General features: G+C 47.1%; 1 protein-coding gene across 2 annotated transcripts in view; it reads left to right on the forward strand.

The window, feature by feature from the left end:
- The window catches only part of Ubr2 (ubiquitin protein ligase E3 component n-recognin 2), an 88467-nt gene that overhangs the window by 34153 nt on the left and 38608 nt on the right, over positions 1 to 15706 (forward strand). For both annotated transcript variants that reach the window (XM_028887178.2, XM_028887179.2), the window contains exons 14-24: positions 1555 to 1683; positions 2690 to 2873; positions 5385 to 5446; positions 6287 to 6397; positions 8603 to 8668; positions 9765 to 9887; positions 10006 to 10069; positions 10726 to 10850; positions 12217 to 12269; positions 13424 to 13526; positions 14296 to 14344. In XM_028887178.2, coding sequence (XP_028743011.1) covers positions 1555 to 1683; positions 2690 to 2873; positions 5385 to 5446; positions 6287 to 6397; positions 8603 to 8668; positions 9765 to 9887; positions 10006 to 10069; positions 10726 to 10850; positions 12217 to 12269; positions 13424 to 13526; positions 14296 to 14344 — 1069 coding nt within the window. The remainder of the gene's footprint in view (positions 1 to 1554; positions 1684 to 2689; positions 2874 to 5384; positions 5447 to 6286; positions 6398 to 8602; positions 8669 to 9764; positions 9888 to 10005; positions 10070 to 10725; positions 10851 to 12216; positions 12270 to 13423; positions 13527 to 14295; positions 14345 to 15706) is intronic.

Raw genomic sequence — 15706 nt, forward strand, 5'->3', positions numbered from 1 at the left:
TGAAGAAAAAAAAATTTAATTAAAAAAAAAGATGTTTGGGTTCTCATTAGGACTGCTTTTTTGAGAGTTTGCAAGTCCTTTTCTGTGGTTGTTTTGTCAATGTACTTTCTTGGAAATATATTTAAGTTCACTTGAAAAACTACTTGTTTTTGGATGCTTGGTAACAAGCTCAGGACCTGTGCCTGGATAGTAGGCAGGCACTCTCTCTCTAAACCTACCCCTGATCAACTCCCAGCCTCTGGGGTTTGTGTGTTGCAAAGAGGGGGTGTTTTTTCTTGTATTTGTGTGTGTCTGCACTTGCTGATGAATGGATGCCATAGCACACCTGTGGAGGTTGACAGACATGGCAGTCAGTTCTCGCTGCACAGTGTAGGTCTCAGGGTGACTCTGGTCTTCAGGCTCTGCTGCCCACTCAGCCATCTCACTGGCCTTTGTTTTATCATTAGTGTTTCCACAGTTCCTTTTCTGCTTGGTGGGATCTGTACATAGTACAGGCTAGACCGTTTTCCTGATTAGTCCCCTTGTGAAGCATACGTCCATGCAAATCACAGTCTAGAAGGAGAAACCATCAGCGTGGAAACGGTGTGAACACAGAAGACAGGGGACCTCTCTCAACCCTTAGGAAAGAGCTGTTTCAAAAGACCATCCCTTTGGGACATGGCGGAGGTGTTCTGTTAGTAGATGGTTCGTACACACCGGGGTAGCTTGGCCACTTCCTAAAAATGATTACGTTCTTTTGTATCAAGGTCTGTTTTCATTCTGGCGTCTGAACGCTTTGAGCTACCCATTAGTGAGGAATTATAAAACTTGTCTTTTTTTTTTTTTTTTTTTTTTTTTTTTGGTTTTTCAAGACAGGGTTTCTCTGCATAGCTTTGCGCCTTTCCTGGAGCTCACTTGGTAGCCCAGGCTGGCCTCGAACTCACAGAGCTCCGCCTGGCTCTGCCTCCCGAGTGCTGGGATTAATGGCGTGCGCCACCACCACCCAGCAAAACTTGTCTTCTAAGGCAGCTGTATAGTATATTTGTAGGTTGAGACTACAAGACTATCCGGGGCTCAGGATGGAACTCTGCTGAAGCAAGAGCTTAGTAAATGTGGCAGCCTGGGTTCAGCCACCACTGGCACACAAAGCCTGGCGAGGTGTGGTGACACACGTCTATAATCCTAGTGTGCAGGAAGCTGAGGCAGAGTGATCATGTGCTCCAGGCCAGCAGTCTGCTTAAGGAGACCCTGTCTCATATATGCATGCATACATGCATACATATATACATACATTTTAAAGAGATTTATTGAGTTTCTTGGGTTTTTTTCCCCCGATACTTCCTGTTTAAAATTTTACATTATTTGAATAGTCTCTGTAATCGATTTATATTTCTTATGCATCACTCCTTGGGTTTCTGTGTGGAAAACAAACCAACTAGTTTTTATTCTTTTTTTTTTTTAAACAGAGCTGAGGACCGAACCCAGGGCCTCGCGCTTGCTAGGCAAGCACTCTACCACTGAGCTAAATCCCCAACCCCTAGTTTTTATTCTTACAAACTCTTTCTCCTTTCTCAGGGAATGGACCCTATCACACGTCAGGTGGGACAGCACATTGAAATGGAGCCGGAGTGGGAAGCGGCCTTCACGCTGCAGATGAAGCTAACACACGTGATTTCCATGGTGCAGGACTGGTGCGCTTTGGATGTGAGTTCCTTCATGGTGGGAGCTGTGAGGGAGAGAGTGGGTGGACGGACGCTTAAGTGGAAGCAAGAGTGGAGGAAATATTTGTACAGCTTAGCTCGGAAACTTCCTCTTCCACCTGTACATTCAATAAAGATTCAAAAGCTCAAATTCTGAAGTGTAATTTGAAAAAAGTCAAGGAGGATCATGCACACTCTTATGTAACTGTTCATTTTCCCCATAATCCTCCCTAGACATTAAGCCTATGAAAATAGTGGATACATTTATCCAAGAATAAACTTGCTTCTGCTATATTTACCTGTGTCTTAAAATAATTTTGGCCTTCCTTCATCAATAAGAACCTATAAAAATCGAGGGTCAGAGACTTCCATGAGACTTGAACAGTGTATAAAAACCTGCTGGATACAAAAAGGGATTTCTGACTGCATCATTCTGTGTGCTGAGAGGCCTGTGGTCATCCAGCAGCCTCTCAAAGCTTCTGGGAGCCTGGAGATGGAGGACAGGGATGGGCAGGACTGCCTGATGTCAGGACCTTGAGGTCATTTAGTCGCAGTCCAGTTGAAGTGGGAGGCTGCTGTTAGGGTCAACCTAACAGTGACATGGTCCATTTGTGTTTGTAAAGTTACTCTGTGGAGAGTGGGTGGACGGGACAAGGGTTGAAGCAGGGAGTTGAACAGAGAGATGGTTGCCAACGCCTTGAATTACTGGAGACTGAGAGAATAGCTAGTTTTGAGAGAACCTGAAAAGAGAAAGTTGTCACTTTGAAAATAGACTAGACAGCATGGACTGAGGTAAAGGACATTATTGGTAACTTCTAGATCTCCACAGCTTTCTTGGTAAGTGATGCCATCCACTGGACAGAAGAGGGATCTGTTCTGGGAGGGAGGACTGAGTTTGGTTTGGTCCATAGTACTTGAGGTGCTTATTTGTCGTGGAATTTGAGGTGCTAAGTCAATGCTGTAGCAACTCAGTCTTTTGAGTAACTTACGTTACAAACCCTCTTTTTTAGGAAAAAGTGTTAATTGAAGCTTACAAGAAATGCCTGGCTGTGTTGATGCAATGTCATGGCGGTTTTACTGATGGAGAACAGCCAATCACACTCAGCATTTGTGGACACTCGGTGGAAACTATCAGATACTGTGTTTCCCAAGAAAAAGTTAGCATTCACCTCCCAATTTCTCGCTTGCTTGCAGGTAAAGCATCTCCCCTAAAAAAAGACCCCTAAAGTTCTCTCAAGTGACTGTTGTTGATGGTGTTTATAAACCTACTGTGTGCTAGCCATTATCCTGAGGTTCACAGGTGTGAACCTACTGCTCACATACATACACACTACATACACATCTTGGTGGTTGAGCTCACAGTCTTGTGACAAGTTACAATCACTCACTTTGAAGCCACTGCTAATAAATTGAAGGTGCTGTAGCTTTTCTCTCTAAACTCTTTCTTGCTCATTGATCGATAACCTTTGAAGCAGAAGGTTACAAGTGAATGCCTTATTGATCTCAGGCAGTTTCATAAGCCACTTCCAATCACTGCACTACCTAAGACAGACACCTTGCAGCAGCCAGAGGCTGTGAGTATGCTCCTAATTCTCCTGGCAGGTCCCTCACAGCATTGCTTGAAATCCCTTGATTCTGGATATCTTAGCCTTAAACTGTCCTCCCTTTAGTTCATCTCTTTTTTTAAAAAATAATTTATTTATTTTTATTTTATGTACATTGATGTTTTGCCTGCATGTATGTCTGTGTGAGGATGCCAGATCCCCTGGAACTGGAATTACAGACAGTTGTGAGCTGCCATGTGGGTGCTGGGAATTGAACCCAGGTCCTCTGGAAGAGCAGCAGGTGCTCTTAACCACTGAGCCATCTCTCCAGCCTCTGCCTATAGTTCATTCTTAACTCAGAAAATAGTGACTTCCTGTTACCCAACACAGAATCTTTAATTAATGATTGTGGCTCGGTAACTTTTTTAATGTGGTATGAAGGTGTGCTTTGTTTTATTTTTGTATTTCTCAAGGAGAGACTATGGAGAATCCATACCATGGCTTCCTTAAATGTATATTGAAGAGGTTATTAATTACTAATTCAACTCCTTTGATAGATCATGGCCTTGTTGAGGTTATCCATTCCTCATGGGAGTATTAACAGTTTGTGTCTTCCAAGGGATTGGTCCATTTCATCTAAATTATTATGAGTTGAGTTGTTGATCAATTTCGTGTCATGGGATCAAGTAGTAACACTCCTTTCATTCTGAGAGGGCGTGTTTTGAGCATCATCCTGTTCTCTGGCTGATAGCCTTCCACATCCCCAGTCTCTTGGGCGTGTTTATAGATTATAGTCTGAGACCACTTACACTGAGGCTTGTAAGGCTGTAAACATCTGGCCAGTGAACCAGTACAACAAGCTGTGGACACTGGCTGGCACCTGTGGTCCCAGGATTCAGAAGAGTTGCCATGAGTTCAAGGCCAGCCTGCACTGCAGAGTGAGACCCTGTCCCTAAGTAACAAGACAGAAAGGGAAGGAATGAAGAAAGTACGGAAGGACAGAGGAGATAAAGTTCTGGTTGTGGGAGAAATGTCTCTCCTTCCTATGACTTGTTTATCCCGGGTTTGCTTTCAGCAACTGAAAACTGTTGGTCAAGTGTTAGACTTCAACTCAGCGACTTCCTGCTCTATCCCTCCAAACCCTGATTATCTGGGTAGAAGCTGAGGCTAATAATTCGCCACAGTGAAACAGCTACTACTCCAGAAATATACTCATTTCTGCCTGCGTCTTCACCTCCCTGAAGTCTGCCGTGAATAATCTGGGAGCATTCGTCTCCCAGTGTTAGATGAGCCCTGCCCTGGATGTTTGTAGTCAGAATAGAGAGCAGAGTACACACACGAGACACAAACAGTCCATGTAGCGCCGTGGTGGCGCGGCGCATGCTTTGTAACCCAGCCCCTGGGAGGCAGAGGCTGGAGGACTGAGCACAGGTTTGAGACCAACCGGGGCTGCATGTCAACAGAACAAACAAAACCCACTTCACACACAAGGGGAGCCGGTGCTGGTGACGCTTCAGCAGTGACTGTTAACAGCTTACTAGGAATGGCCAGCAGTGAAGGAAGTGTCTTGGAGGCTTGAACAGAGGCTGGTAAATACTGAGACAGACTGTCCGCTTATCAGTGGACAATAAGGGAATGGCTTAATCAGTAGTCCATGGAGTGGCCCGTGGTTGAGCTAAAAATGTTCCTCTCCTGGGTAGGAAGTAAATTGGTTCTGACTCTAAACTGGAAATTCTAAGGAACTTAATTGTGAGGTCAGGGTCAGCATAGACCATGAGTTCAGGGCCAGTTTCTCTGTTCAGTTGCCGGATGGATCTCAGCTTCCAGCAGGAATGAAGTCCATGGCCCAGGAGATACCTCGACACTGGCATAGTGTGTATAAATGGGTTTGATTGCTGTCGGGCTCTTCTGGCCCTTCTGTACATCCAGCATTTGCTTCTAAAATGTCTAAATGCAGTGTTAATGAAGAGGAGTTCTAACTGCCTCTGATGCAGATTTGTTGAAAGCTTTGTTTATAGATGCATTGCATTTTATAACTTAATTTGTAATCCATTTCCAAAGATTATTTTTAGAAGTTAAATAGTAAAGCTGTGTGGTCATTGAGTCAGATAAACATTAGTTTTACCTATAGAAATACCTTTTTGTTTGTCCTCCCGTGCAGGTTTGCATGTGTTGTTGAGCAAAAGTGAAGTGGCGTATAAATGTCCCGAGCTCCTGCCTCTAGTAAGTGGCTTTGACATCAGAAGAACATCTGCTCATTATGTTTGTTGTGTTTGAAACCAAACGGAAACAACTTATTAGTCTGGGTTCTCCCCAGAAACAGAACCAACAGGAGTGTGTGGAGTGTATGGAGTGTGTGTGTGTGTGTGTGCGCACACATGGTGGGAGCAGGGGTAAGGAGCTGCTCGGAGGTCGTACCTCCTGCGTCTATGGGGTTGGCAGTCTGTAGAGCATCCTGGCACACTGGAGTGCCCAGAGGACAGCTGGCATTGCAGTTACAAGTGCGGAGCCCATCCTGGAGGCAGAGTGCCTTCTTCAGAGACCACGCTTTTGAGGCGGGGAGGCGGCTTGGTGGGTGAGATCACTTGTACCGGCAGAACCGGGACGAGCTGTTCGCAGCAGCTCAGACATCTACAGTCCTGACAGACAGGAGACTGCGGGGACGCTCACAGGTCACAGCTGCTGTGAGAGCCTGCCCTGAACAAGGTGGAAGGCAAGAACCCATAGATAGCCGGGCTTTTCCTCTGACCTCCACACATGCACCATACCGCGTGTATGCGCCCCCCACAGAGAAACCTTCCTTTTTACGGCCTCCATCTGAGTTGATGAGGCCCACCCACTTTATGGAGGATAATTTGCCATTTTCAAGCTTTACTAAGATATTATTCATATTATAAAGGATACCTCTCAGCTACAACTAGATTGGGCTGGCCATAAATAACCTAGCTAAATTGATACAAAGTTAATTGTCACACAAATACAACTTAGAGTGGATTCAACATACTATTTTGTAAGCTTTCCTTATACAAATTTTAACAAGTTTTTTTTTTTCCAAACACACAGAGTGAGCTGAGCCCACCCATGTTGATAGAGCATCCTCTTAGATGTCTTGTCTTATGTGCCCAAGTTCATGCTGGGATGTGGAGAAGAAATGGCTTCTCATTAGTAAACCAGGTGAGTGAATTTTGTTGTTTAATTCTGTGATGTTTTGATTGTATTCATTAGCTTTTATGAGGAACTTTTACAGTCTTAAATGGTCTTAGTCATTGAAACTTTTGAATCCGGGGTCTAGAGAGGGCTCAGCAGTGAAGAGTGCATGCTGCTCTCGCATAGGACCCTGGTTCAGTTCCCAGCACGCATGTCAGTGATCCACCACCTCTGTAACTGCAGCTGCAAGGGGCCTGACCTCCTCTTTTGACTTATGAGGGTACCCACACACATGTGGCATAGCAGACAGACAGACAGACAGACACACACACACACACACACACACATACAAATAAGTCTCTTTTTAAAAAGGGTTTAATATCTGTGTTAAATTGTTAGAAAAACTAAATACAAGGTGAGCTAAGGTTTCTTAGGTCTTTTATATTCACCAGGGAAAGTGGAAATGAGTAGCAGTGGTTTTAACATTTACTTGAAACAGTTTTTAGGACAAAGTTGCATAGTAAAAAGCAGCATTTGTTTCGTATGCTTAAATTAGGTTAAACACTGGGTGTGTGGGCAGTGAGATGCTCAGTGGGTTAGAGCACTTGCAGCCAGACCTGATGAACTGAGTTCAGTCCCTGGCAGCCACGTTGGCCTGGTTTGCTTTTTTACTGTCATGATAAACACCATAACCAAGAGCAGCTTTGGGGTGGGTGTGAGTTCATCCGACAGCTCATCGTAGAGGTAAGCCAGGAGCTGAGTCAGTGACCATGGAGGAACACTGCTTAGCTGCTTCTGCAGCCCAAGGCCACTTGCCCAGCAGGGGCATTGCTCCCAGTGGCCAGCCTTCCCAGTCAGTCAGGAATCGAGAGAATACCCTGCAGACTTGCCTGTAGGCCAGTCTTACTGAGACAGGTTCTCGGTTTAGGTTCCCTCTTCCCATTTGACCTCAACTTGACAGTTGACAGGAAACTAACTGCACACATGTGGCAAAAGAAGACAGCAGCTCCTGCAAACTGTCTCTGACACCACTCACGTGGTTCATGGTACATGTGCCCACACACGTGTGTGCACACATACAAGACACAAGTGCAGGGTAAAAGAGACGTGATAGCCTCATGCTTCTAATCAAGCATTCAGAAGACAGAGGCATGAAGGAAGATTGCTATGAATTTGAGGCTAGCCTGGTCTATCTATATAGTGAGTTCCAGGTTAGAATTCAAGGTTAGCCAGGGCTACATAGTGAGACTGTCTCAAGGAGGGAGGGAGGGAGGGAGGAAGGAAGGAAAAAGTAGGGGTTGGCATTAAGATAAAAATTTCTTTTATTTGCCGGGTGATGATGATGCACACCTTTAATCCCAGCACTTGGGAGGCAGAGGCAGGCAGAGGCAGGCTCTGTGAGTTCAAGGCCAGCCTGGTCTACATAGTGAGTTCCAGGAAAGGCACCAAAACTATACAGAGAAACTCTGTCTTGAAAAAACCGAAAAGAAAAATTCTTTTTTTTCCTTAATTATTTATTTTATTTCATGTGCATTGGTGTTTTGCCTGCATGTATATCTGTGTAAGGATATCGGATCCCCCAGAACTGGAGTTATAGACATCTGTGAGCTGCCATGTGGGTGCTGGGAATTGAACCCAGGTCTTCTAGAAGAGCTGCCAGTGCTCTTAACTACTGAGCCATCTCTCCAGCCCCAGAAAAAATTTATTTGACTCTAAAATTGAATGAGATGTGCGCGTGAGTGCATGCATGCATGTATGTGTATGTGTACGTGTGCGAGAGAGAGGGAGGGAGAGGGAGGAAGGGAGAGAGAAGGAGTGAGAGGGAGGGGGTGGGGGGAGCTTTTGTGGAGGTCACTGCATGACTTTGTGCAGTTGGTCCCCCTCCCCACCTGAGGTGAGTTCTGGGGATCAAACATCACAGTGAGGACTTTACCATCTCAAATATCCCTGCTCCCCTCCTCCCCAATTTCAGAAACCCTAAACTTTCCTAAAGCAGTCTTTTGTTGTTGGAAGACCCAGAAAACTGTAACGACTATTAATGGATATCTCCAGTTGGTTTATTTGTGCTAAGATAGTGTTAACTAAAAACCCACGCCTGATACATGTGAACAGAGAGGCACACACTTGTGCTTACACAAACCCACATGCTTTTTCTTGGAGTGGGGGAATGATCAGGAAGCCATACCCACCCATCAAAGTTTATTAGCTAATGTAATGAATTATTGTTTGTAGATCTATTACTACCACAATGTGAAATGCAGACGGGAGATGTTCGACAAGGATATAATGATGCTTCAGGTAATGGATTAAAAGCCCTGACTTCAGGGGATGGCGAGTCTTGGTCTCCTCCCACTGAGCCAACCACTTAACGCTCATTCCCAGACGTGGGACTCTGGCCCGCCCTGTCTGCTAACACTCCCCACTCAAGGCCAGCAGCCTGCACAGTGCTTCCACCTCATTCCAGAGCTCTGCAGACTCAGCATGCCAGATACGGCTTGTTTGTTTCCTAGCCGCCTGCCTGTCAGGCTCACTGCCTTGGGGAATTCACCCAGGTGTTAAAATCAGAACCCCTGGCTGGGAAGATGGCTCAGTGCTTAAGAGCTTTTGCTGCTCTTCCAAAGAACCAGAAGTCTGTGCCCAGCACCCACGTCAGGCCCTCACAACCACCTGGATCTGAGACCTTTCTGTGACAGGCATAGCACTCACATGGCAGACACACACACACATGAACATCATTTTTTAAATAGAATAGACTGGCTTGGTGGCTCACACCTTGAATCCCAACACTTGGGAGGCAGAGACAGACAGGTCCTTGTGAGTTCAAGGCCAGCCTGACTACATAGACGAAGAATAGAAACAGCAACAACAGGAATATGACGGGGTTGTGGAGATGGTCCAGCATGGCTGCTCTTCCAGAGGACTCTAGTTCAGTCCCCAGCTACTGAGAGCCAGTCTGAGTCAAAATTTTTAAAGGGCATTAAGAGAAAATTAAAAACTAATAAAAATACAGCAGGCAGTCTCAATAATAGTATACATATTTACAAACTAAAGCTTAGTTGATATTTGTCTCAGTTCCTAGCAGGCAGTGAGCCCTGATAGGAAAGTGCAGCCAGACTCATAGAAGTATCCTGTGAACTGACCGGAACAGAGGCTGGCGTAGGCCCTGCAGTTTAGGTTTTAGGGAGCATTGTGTAGATTGTTTGACCAGCTTAGATTCCTGGCCCCTCTTGTCATCCATACCATATAGGGTCTGTGGCTAAGCAGGTGTCCATCTTTTCTTAGAATTGGTGGCCAATAAGCTGAGTTTTCTTGTGCAGACTAAAACACCTCTCACTCACAATGAATGTCCCTTCTTACCCTCCTCTTCTCCTTTCTCTCAAACAAACAAAAAAAGACAGGTGTCTCCATGATGGATCCGAACCACTTCCTGATGATCATGCTCAGCCGCTTTGAGCTCTATCAGATCTTCAGCACGCCTGACTACGGGAAAAGATTCAGTTCTGAGGTCACCCATAAGGTAAGTAAGAGCCTGGGTCCCAAGCCCCCGAGGGCTGAAGAAGCCTCTGCTGTTCGGATGTGGTCACCATCAGGAGACAGCTTGTCATGTTCTAACCTCTGAACTCCCCTTCCTGCAGGATGTCGTTCAGCAGAACAACACTCTAATAGAAGAGATGCTGTACCTCATCATCATGCTTGTCGGTGAGTTCGGCCGGCTCACGTGTCTGTAGGTGATGGCAATTGGCACCTTGCCCTATCTAGGACAGGGCAGTGAGGAGAGCTGCTGCTGCTGTTTAAATCTTGCCTGTGCTTCTCCTCTCGCTGGTTCTTGGTATAAATGGCTTCTTGACCCGAAGGTGGTTAATCGCAGTTGCTCAAGCCCATGGCTCACAGTGTCTGCTCATTACCTGTGTCTCCAGGCCCCTGCCCCCGTTTTCCCAGTTCTCTCATCCCTCCTGCTCGGTCATTCACCTGCGGTTGCAGACTTGTGTGGCCATAGAGTAGCAAATCCAACTGGCAGGGTGACGCTCATGGAGGGTCTCAAGGTGAGCCCTTGCCTGCCCCAGACAGAAGCGGAAAGGAAGTCCCCCTCCCCGCCACCAGAGGCGGATAGGGCGGAAGCCTTGACTATTAAGGCCCTCTCCTTCTCATCCTTCTCCAAAGCAGCCAGCCACCCTCAGGTCGGCGGGCGTCACACTCGAGTGTGCTAGGAACGGCTCTCTCCAAACCTGTCTTTACTGTCTCCCGGGAGAGCGACTCAGTCGAGGGCTGTACTCTGTTGCGGGAACTAGAAGGATGGATCGCATGAGTGTCGTGGGTCTGTAAAATGTGTGCCTTTTCCTTTTCATTGTGGACAGGAGAAAGATTCAGTCCTGGGGTTGGACAGGTGAGCGCCACAGATGAAATTAAGCGGGAGATTATCCACCAGCTGAGCATCAAACCGATGGCCCACAGTGAGCTGGTGAAGTCTCTACCTGAAGATGTAAGCACCGACAGTTTTTAGAAGACACCTGGTCAGCCTCCCGTGTGTGCGAGTCCGTCTGTGTGCTCCCCGAGTCCATGCCAGCTGCACTCCTGGGATGTGCGGAACTCAGCTAGTGGACTACTATGAGTAATTTAAAAAAAGAAAATACTGGGAACGCTGATAGAAAGCAGAGCAGGGAGAGACAGAGAACACTACCAATGTGGTTCTTAAGCCGGGCGGCGGTGGCGCACGCCTTTAATCCCAGCACTCGGGAGGCAGAGCCAGGAGAATATCTGTGAGTTCGAGGCCAGCCTGGGCTACAGAGTGAGTTCCAGGACAGGCACCAAAAGCTACACAGAGAGACACTGTCTTGACAAAAAAAAGAATGGTTCTTAGAGCTAAGTTGTTTTGGGTTTTTTTGGGTTTTTTGGTCCACTAGAGAGAGTGCATTTTAAGGTCTTTCTGAACTTGCCATGGCTGCACAGAATACTCTCTGTGTTGTTTATTAGGGGGAGTGAACTACACTCACTTGAGTTGAGCAGACCCCTCAAGTTTTCAGAGCTTTTTCCTTCTTAGGCACCAGAAGAGTCTTCCCACCCCCCACCCCACCCCCCGATTTTGGTTTTTTGAAACAGTTTCTCCATATAGCCCAGGCTGGCCTCAGAGTTCCCTGCCTCTGCAGTGCTGGAATCAAAGGTGTGCATCACCACAGCCTGGTGGAAGCGTCTTTTTTTTAAACAATGAGCCATCATCTTATTGAGGTGACCAAAGTCACCTATGCAGGGACATTCATAGCTTGAATGATACCTGTTTCTCCTCCCAGTGCCATCGTCTCAGCCACCTCATCTTCAGCCTTGGGCCTTTTCAGAACTTCAGCTCCTGTAGCTGGAAAAGGCCTTTATTTTCATTAAGGCTCCATTGTGTTTGTTTTGTTAAGTGTGTGTGTGTCTGTGTGGGGTGTGTCCACTTGGGAGTGTAGGTGCCCAAAGAGCCGGAAGAAGGTATTGGACCCCCTGGAGCTGGAGTTAGAGATGCTTGTGAACCACCTAATGCGGGTCCTGGGGATTGAACTCAGGTCCTCTGGAAGAAACAAATGCTCTTACCTGCTGAGCTGTCTCTAGCCCCCTCCTCAACGTGTTCTGCCAGAGTTAAAACAGATCCACAGCCCAGGGCTCTGCAGTTGCGGCTCTCGATCAGTTGGGTTGGCCTTGCCCACTCACATCATCCTGACACCTTTGCTGCTGACATGGTAGTTCAGTGGGCAGTGCCTCAGCCTTCTGATGGTGGTGTTAGGATGCGTCCTGGCCCAGGCTGGCTAGCACACTGCTCAGAGTGCTGCAGCTGCGCTCCATACCGCTGAGCATGCTGTTTCTTGCTACTTTAGGAGAACAAGGAGACCGGCATGGAGAGTGTCATCGAAACCGTTGCCCATTTCAAGTGAGTTTATGTCATATTTTATGAAGTTTTCATTTTTAAACGTTTATTTTGTGTGCACCTATGCTCACTGCAACGTGACGTAACAGAAGTCCAAGGACAACTCGAGGAAGTCAGTTCTCTTCTAGGATAGGCGTTCCGGGGATTGAACTCAGGTCATCAGGCTTGGCAGCAAACGCCGTTTCCCACCGAGCCGCCTTTCTGGCCTCCGTAATCACTTTTCTTAATGTGTTTCTTTTGATAAAACTAAGGGTGAGCTGTCACTTAGAGAGTGACAGGGGTTTTCAAGTTTTAGTTCTAGAGTAGGCTTCTCACTGGTGTTTCTTCGGATCAGGCCGCACGGGCCAGTAAATACCTGCCGAGGGGTCTCCTTGTCTCAGACTAGGCATTCAGAGCTGTCGGGTTCAAACAGTAGGAATTCAGCTTAAGCAGTGATTTGAGCGAGTTCATCATTTGCTGCCATCTGAAGGTGCTGAGTGAGGGTTGAAGCCTCCTCAGAGGGATGCCTCCCTGTGTCCAGTGCTCCCCAGGCCACCGGCTCTTTTGTTTTTCTGTTGGGGCAGTTCATCTTTTCAGAAGAGGTGGGTGGGCGTGTAGGTGTGTGCGTGTGCGTGTGCGTGTGTGTGTGTGTGTGTGTGTGTGTATGCGCCCACGCGCGCACGCGCACACACGCGCACCTGTAGAGGCCAGAGACATCTGATTCTGTGGAGAATTCTGCTAGGAAGGTGCAGATTTTGAACAAAATGGGTTTGCTTTGTGTTTGTTATTCTATAATTCAGGGCCTAATGCTTGCGCTCCATCACCGCCCTCTGTTGCCGTTCAGTGTGAGCACAATGGGATGTGGTGTTCTCTCTGGTCGTGTGTGGTGTGCCCGTCTGGTTGTGTGTGGTGTGCCCGTCTGGTTGTGTGTGGTGTGCTGCTGTTGAAGCCTCATCTGCTGGGCTTCTGAGCCGCGGCTCCTACATGTCCGCTTTTGCAGTTGGGACCAATTCAAAGTGGAGGTACTGGGCGCCATGGCTCCAGCGAGGGCTCTTGGTGACCCACAGCACAGTCGCAGCTGGACGCCCGAAAACAGTGGCGTGGACAGCTCCAGTCTTGCTGAAACGTCTAAGGCTCCTGGTATTCGTGACTTTGCTACTGATGTTCTTCACCCATAGGAAACCTGGGCTGACAGGACGAGGCATGTACGAGCTGAAGCCAGAGTGTGCCAAGGAGTTCAACTTGTATTTCTATCACTTCTCCAGGGCAGAGCAGTCCAAGGTGAGGGGGGCTCAGTGCAGTAGGAAGTGCTAAGTCTGTTTTCCCAGTGAAGAGCAAGCTGGTGCTGCCCTTCAGACACTGGAAGTGGATCCCGGAGGACACGGATCGCTCAGCCACTGGTCTAACATGGCAGGGTCCTCACCGGGTTGTCTATGCGTGGGTGAATATTTCAAATGCACATACACACACCTGACTTTATTTGCTTGTTTGTTTATCTGTGCTGGCATCAAACCCAGGACCTTGCCTGTGCGAGCAAGCACTCGGCCACAGCAGTGCATCCCCAGTTCATTTTTCGTGGCTTGTATCAGGATCCCCTAGCCTGTTTGACACACATTCAGAACCGGTACTATTTGATAAGGGTTTTGAGACTTAGATTTTTGCAGTCTTCTTTTAACGTACTTTTTCAGTAAATGTGTTAAAAATAAAAATTATTGTGAAGTTTTTATTTTGTTTTGATATACTTCATAACATTCAAGCCTAAGTTAAGTTTCAGGTTTATCCCTATTTTCCCCCGAGTCTTAAAGAACAAAAAAATTAGCCTTGATATGTGAGTGGTAGGGGGAGGAATAAACATTAAGGAGGTAGAAACCATCTACTCAAGCCACACACATTGGCTTCTGCCTGGAATCCAGGCAGAAGGATCAGTACAAGGCAGCCTGGGCTACAGGTCCCTATCCTTGTGGGGGAGGAGGGGATCTGTTAAAGGCAGATGCTGATGCTATGTGTTTTGTATTGTAATCCTTGTCCCTATTATGTTGTCTCTCATTAGGCAGAAGAAGCCCAGCGGAAATTGAAAAGACAAAACAGGGAAGATACAGGTATTTAATCTGCTTTCCAAAAGTCCACATCAGTCTCTCACTGACAAAACATGGCTTTCTATTAGCCACAATGATCACCCTTGGTAGGGTGGGAGATTCAAGAATAAGCTTTTCATGTGAGCTTTCTCCTGGTCTGAGGAATAATGAATGTAGTAGTACTGAGATGTTCTGCACACTGGAAGATGTTACTCCCTCCCCACACATCTGGAGATGGCTCTGAATTGGCCAGGACATCCCATGTGTACCTGCAGTGTCTCCGTACTTCCTCTCCGCTCCTTGTGTTCCACGTGGTGCTGCTTATGATTGACAAGGGTTTCAGGATGGGGAAGGTGGCCCAGGACAGTTCTGTAGCCTCTGCAGTACGACCCCTTTTCCAGCTTGCCTGCCTTCCAACCATCTCACAGACAGGAACGCATAGGCCGCGAGTCAGCAGGCTGGAGACGACACTGTAGGCCAAGTGCCTACCGCACAGGCTTGAAGACCAGAGTGCAGCTCTCCAGAAGACAAATACAAAAATAAATAACAGTGGGGGGATGGGCTGGAGAGATGGCTCAGAGGTTAAGAGCATTGGCTGCTCTTCCAAAGACCTGGGATAAATTCCTTGCACCCACATGGCAGCTCACAGCTGTTCGTAACTCCAGTTCCAGAGAATCTAACATACTCACACAGACATACATGCAAGCAAAACACCAATGCACATTAAAGTAAATAAATAAATAAAAAGGGAAGAACCTGGGTGGGTTTTGGTGTCCCGCTTTTCATCTCAGCAAGCAGGAAGCCAGCAAAGACAGGGATGCCCCAGAGCAAAGCAGCTAGCTAGACTAGCCAACCATCAGTAGGTCTGCCTTGGGATAGGACGTTTTCACAAAGAAATCAAGGGAAACACCCAGCATCAACCTCTGGCCTCCACACACTGCACCCACACTCACACATGAACACACACACCACACATGTACACCAGGAGAGACGAAAGTCTGTTGCAAGTCACTGTGTAGTCAAGGCTTTTATGGAGCTCTCGAGACACTGCTGGAGGTAAGAGAGGCTCTGTGTGTAGCTGGGGCTGTGGTTTTCTTTCTTTCTTAACATACAGCTGTCCTTGTACGTGTGGTTGACATTGAGAATGCAACTCACATCTGCAGTGAGAATGTAAAATACAGCGAAAAGATATTTGCTAATAAATGTCCTTTAGTGAAGACCATCGAAAGTACCTAACAAGTCAGGTGTGGTGGCTCACACCTTTATCCCATACAGAGGAGGCAGAGGCACGGAGAATCTCTGAGTTCGAGGCCAGCCTGGTCTACAGAGCGGGTCCCAGGGCTACACAGAGAGGAATGACTCCCTTAAACACGTTCTCCTTTATTC

This window comes from Peromyscus leucopus, chromosome 16_21, assembly GCF_004664715.2.
Source record: "Peromyscus leucopus breed LL Stock chromosome 16_21, UCI_PerLeu_2.1, whole genome shotgun sequence".
NCBI classification, from domain to species: domain Eukaryota; kingdom Metazoa; phylum Chordata; class Mammalia; order Rodentia; family Cricetidae; genus Peromyscus; species Peromyscus leucopus.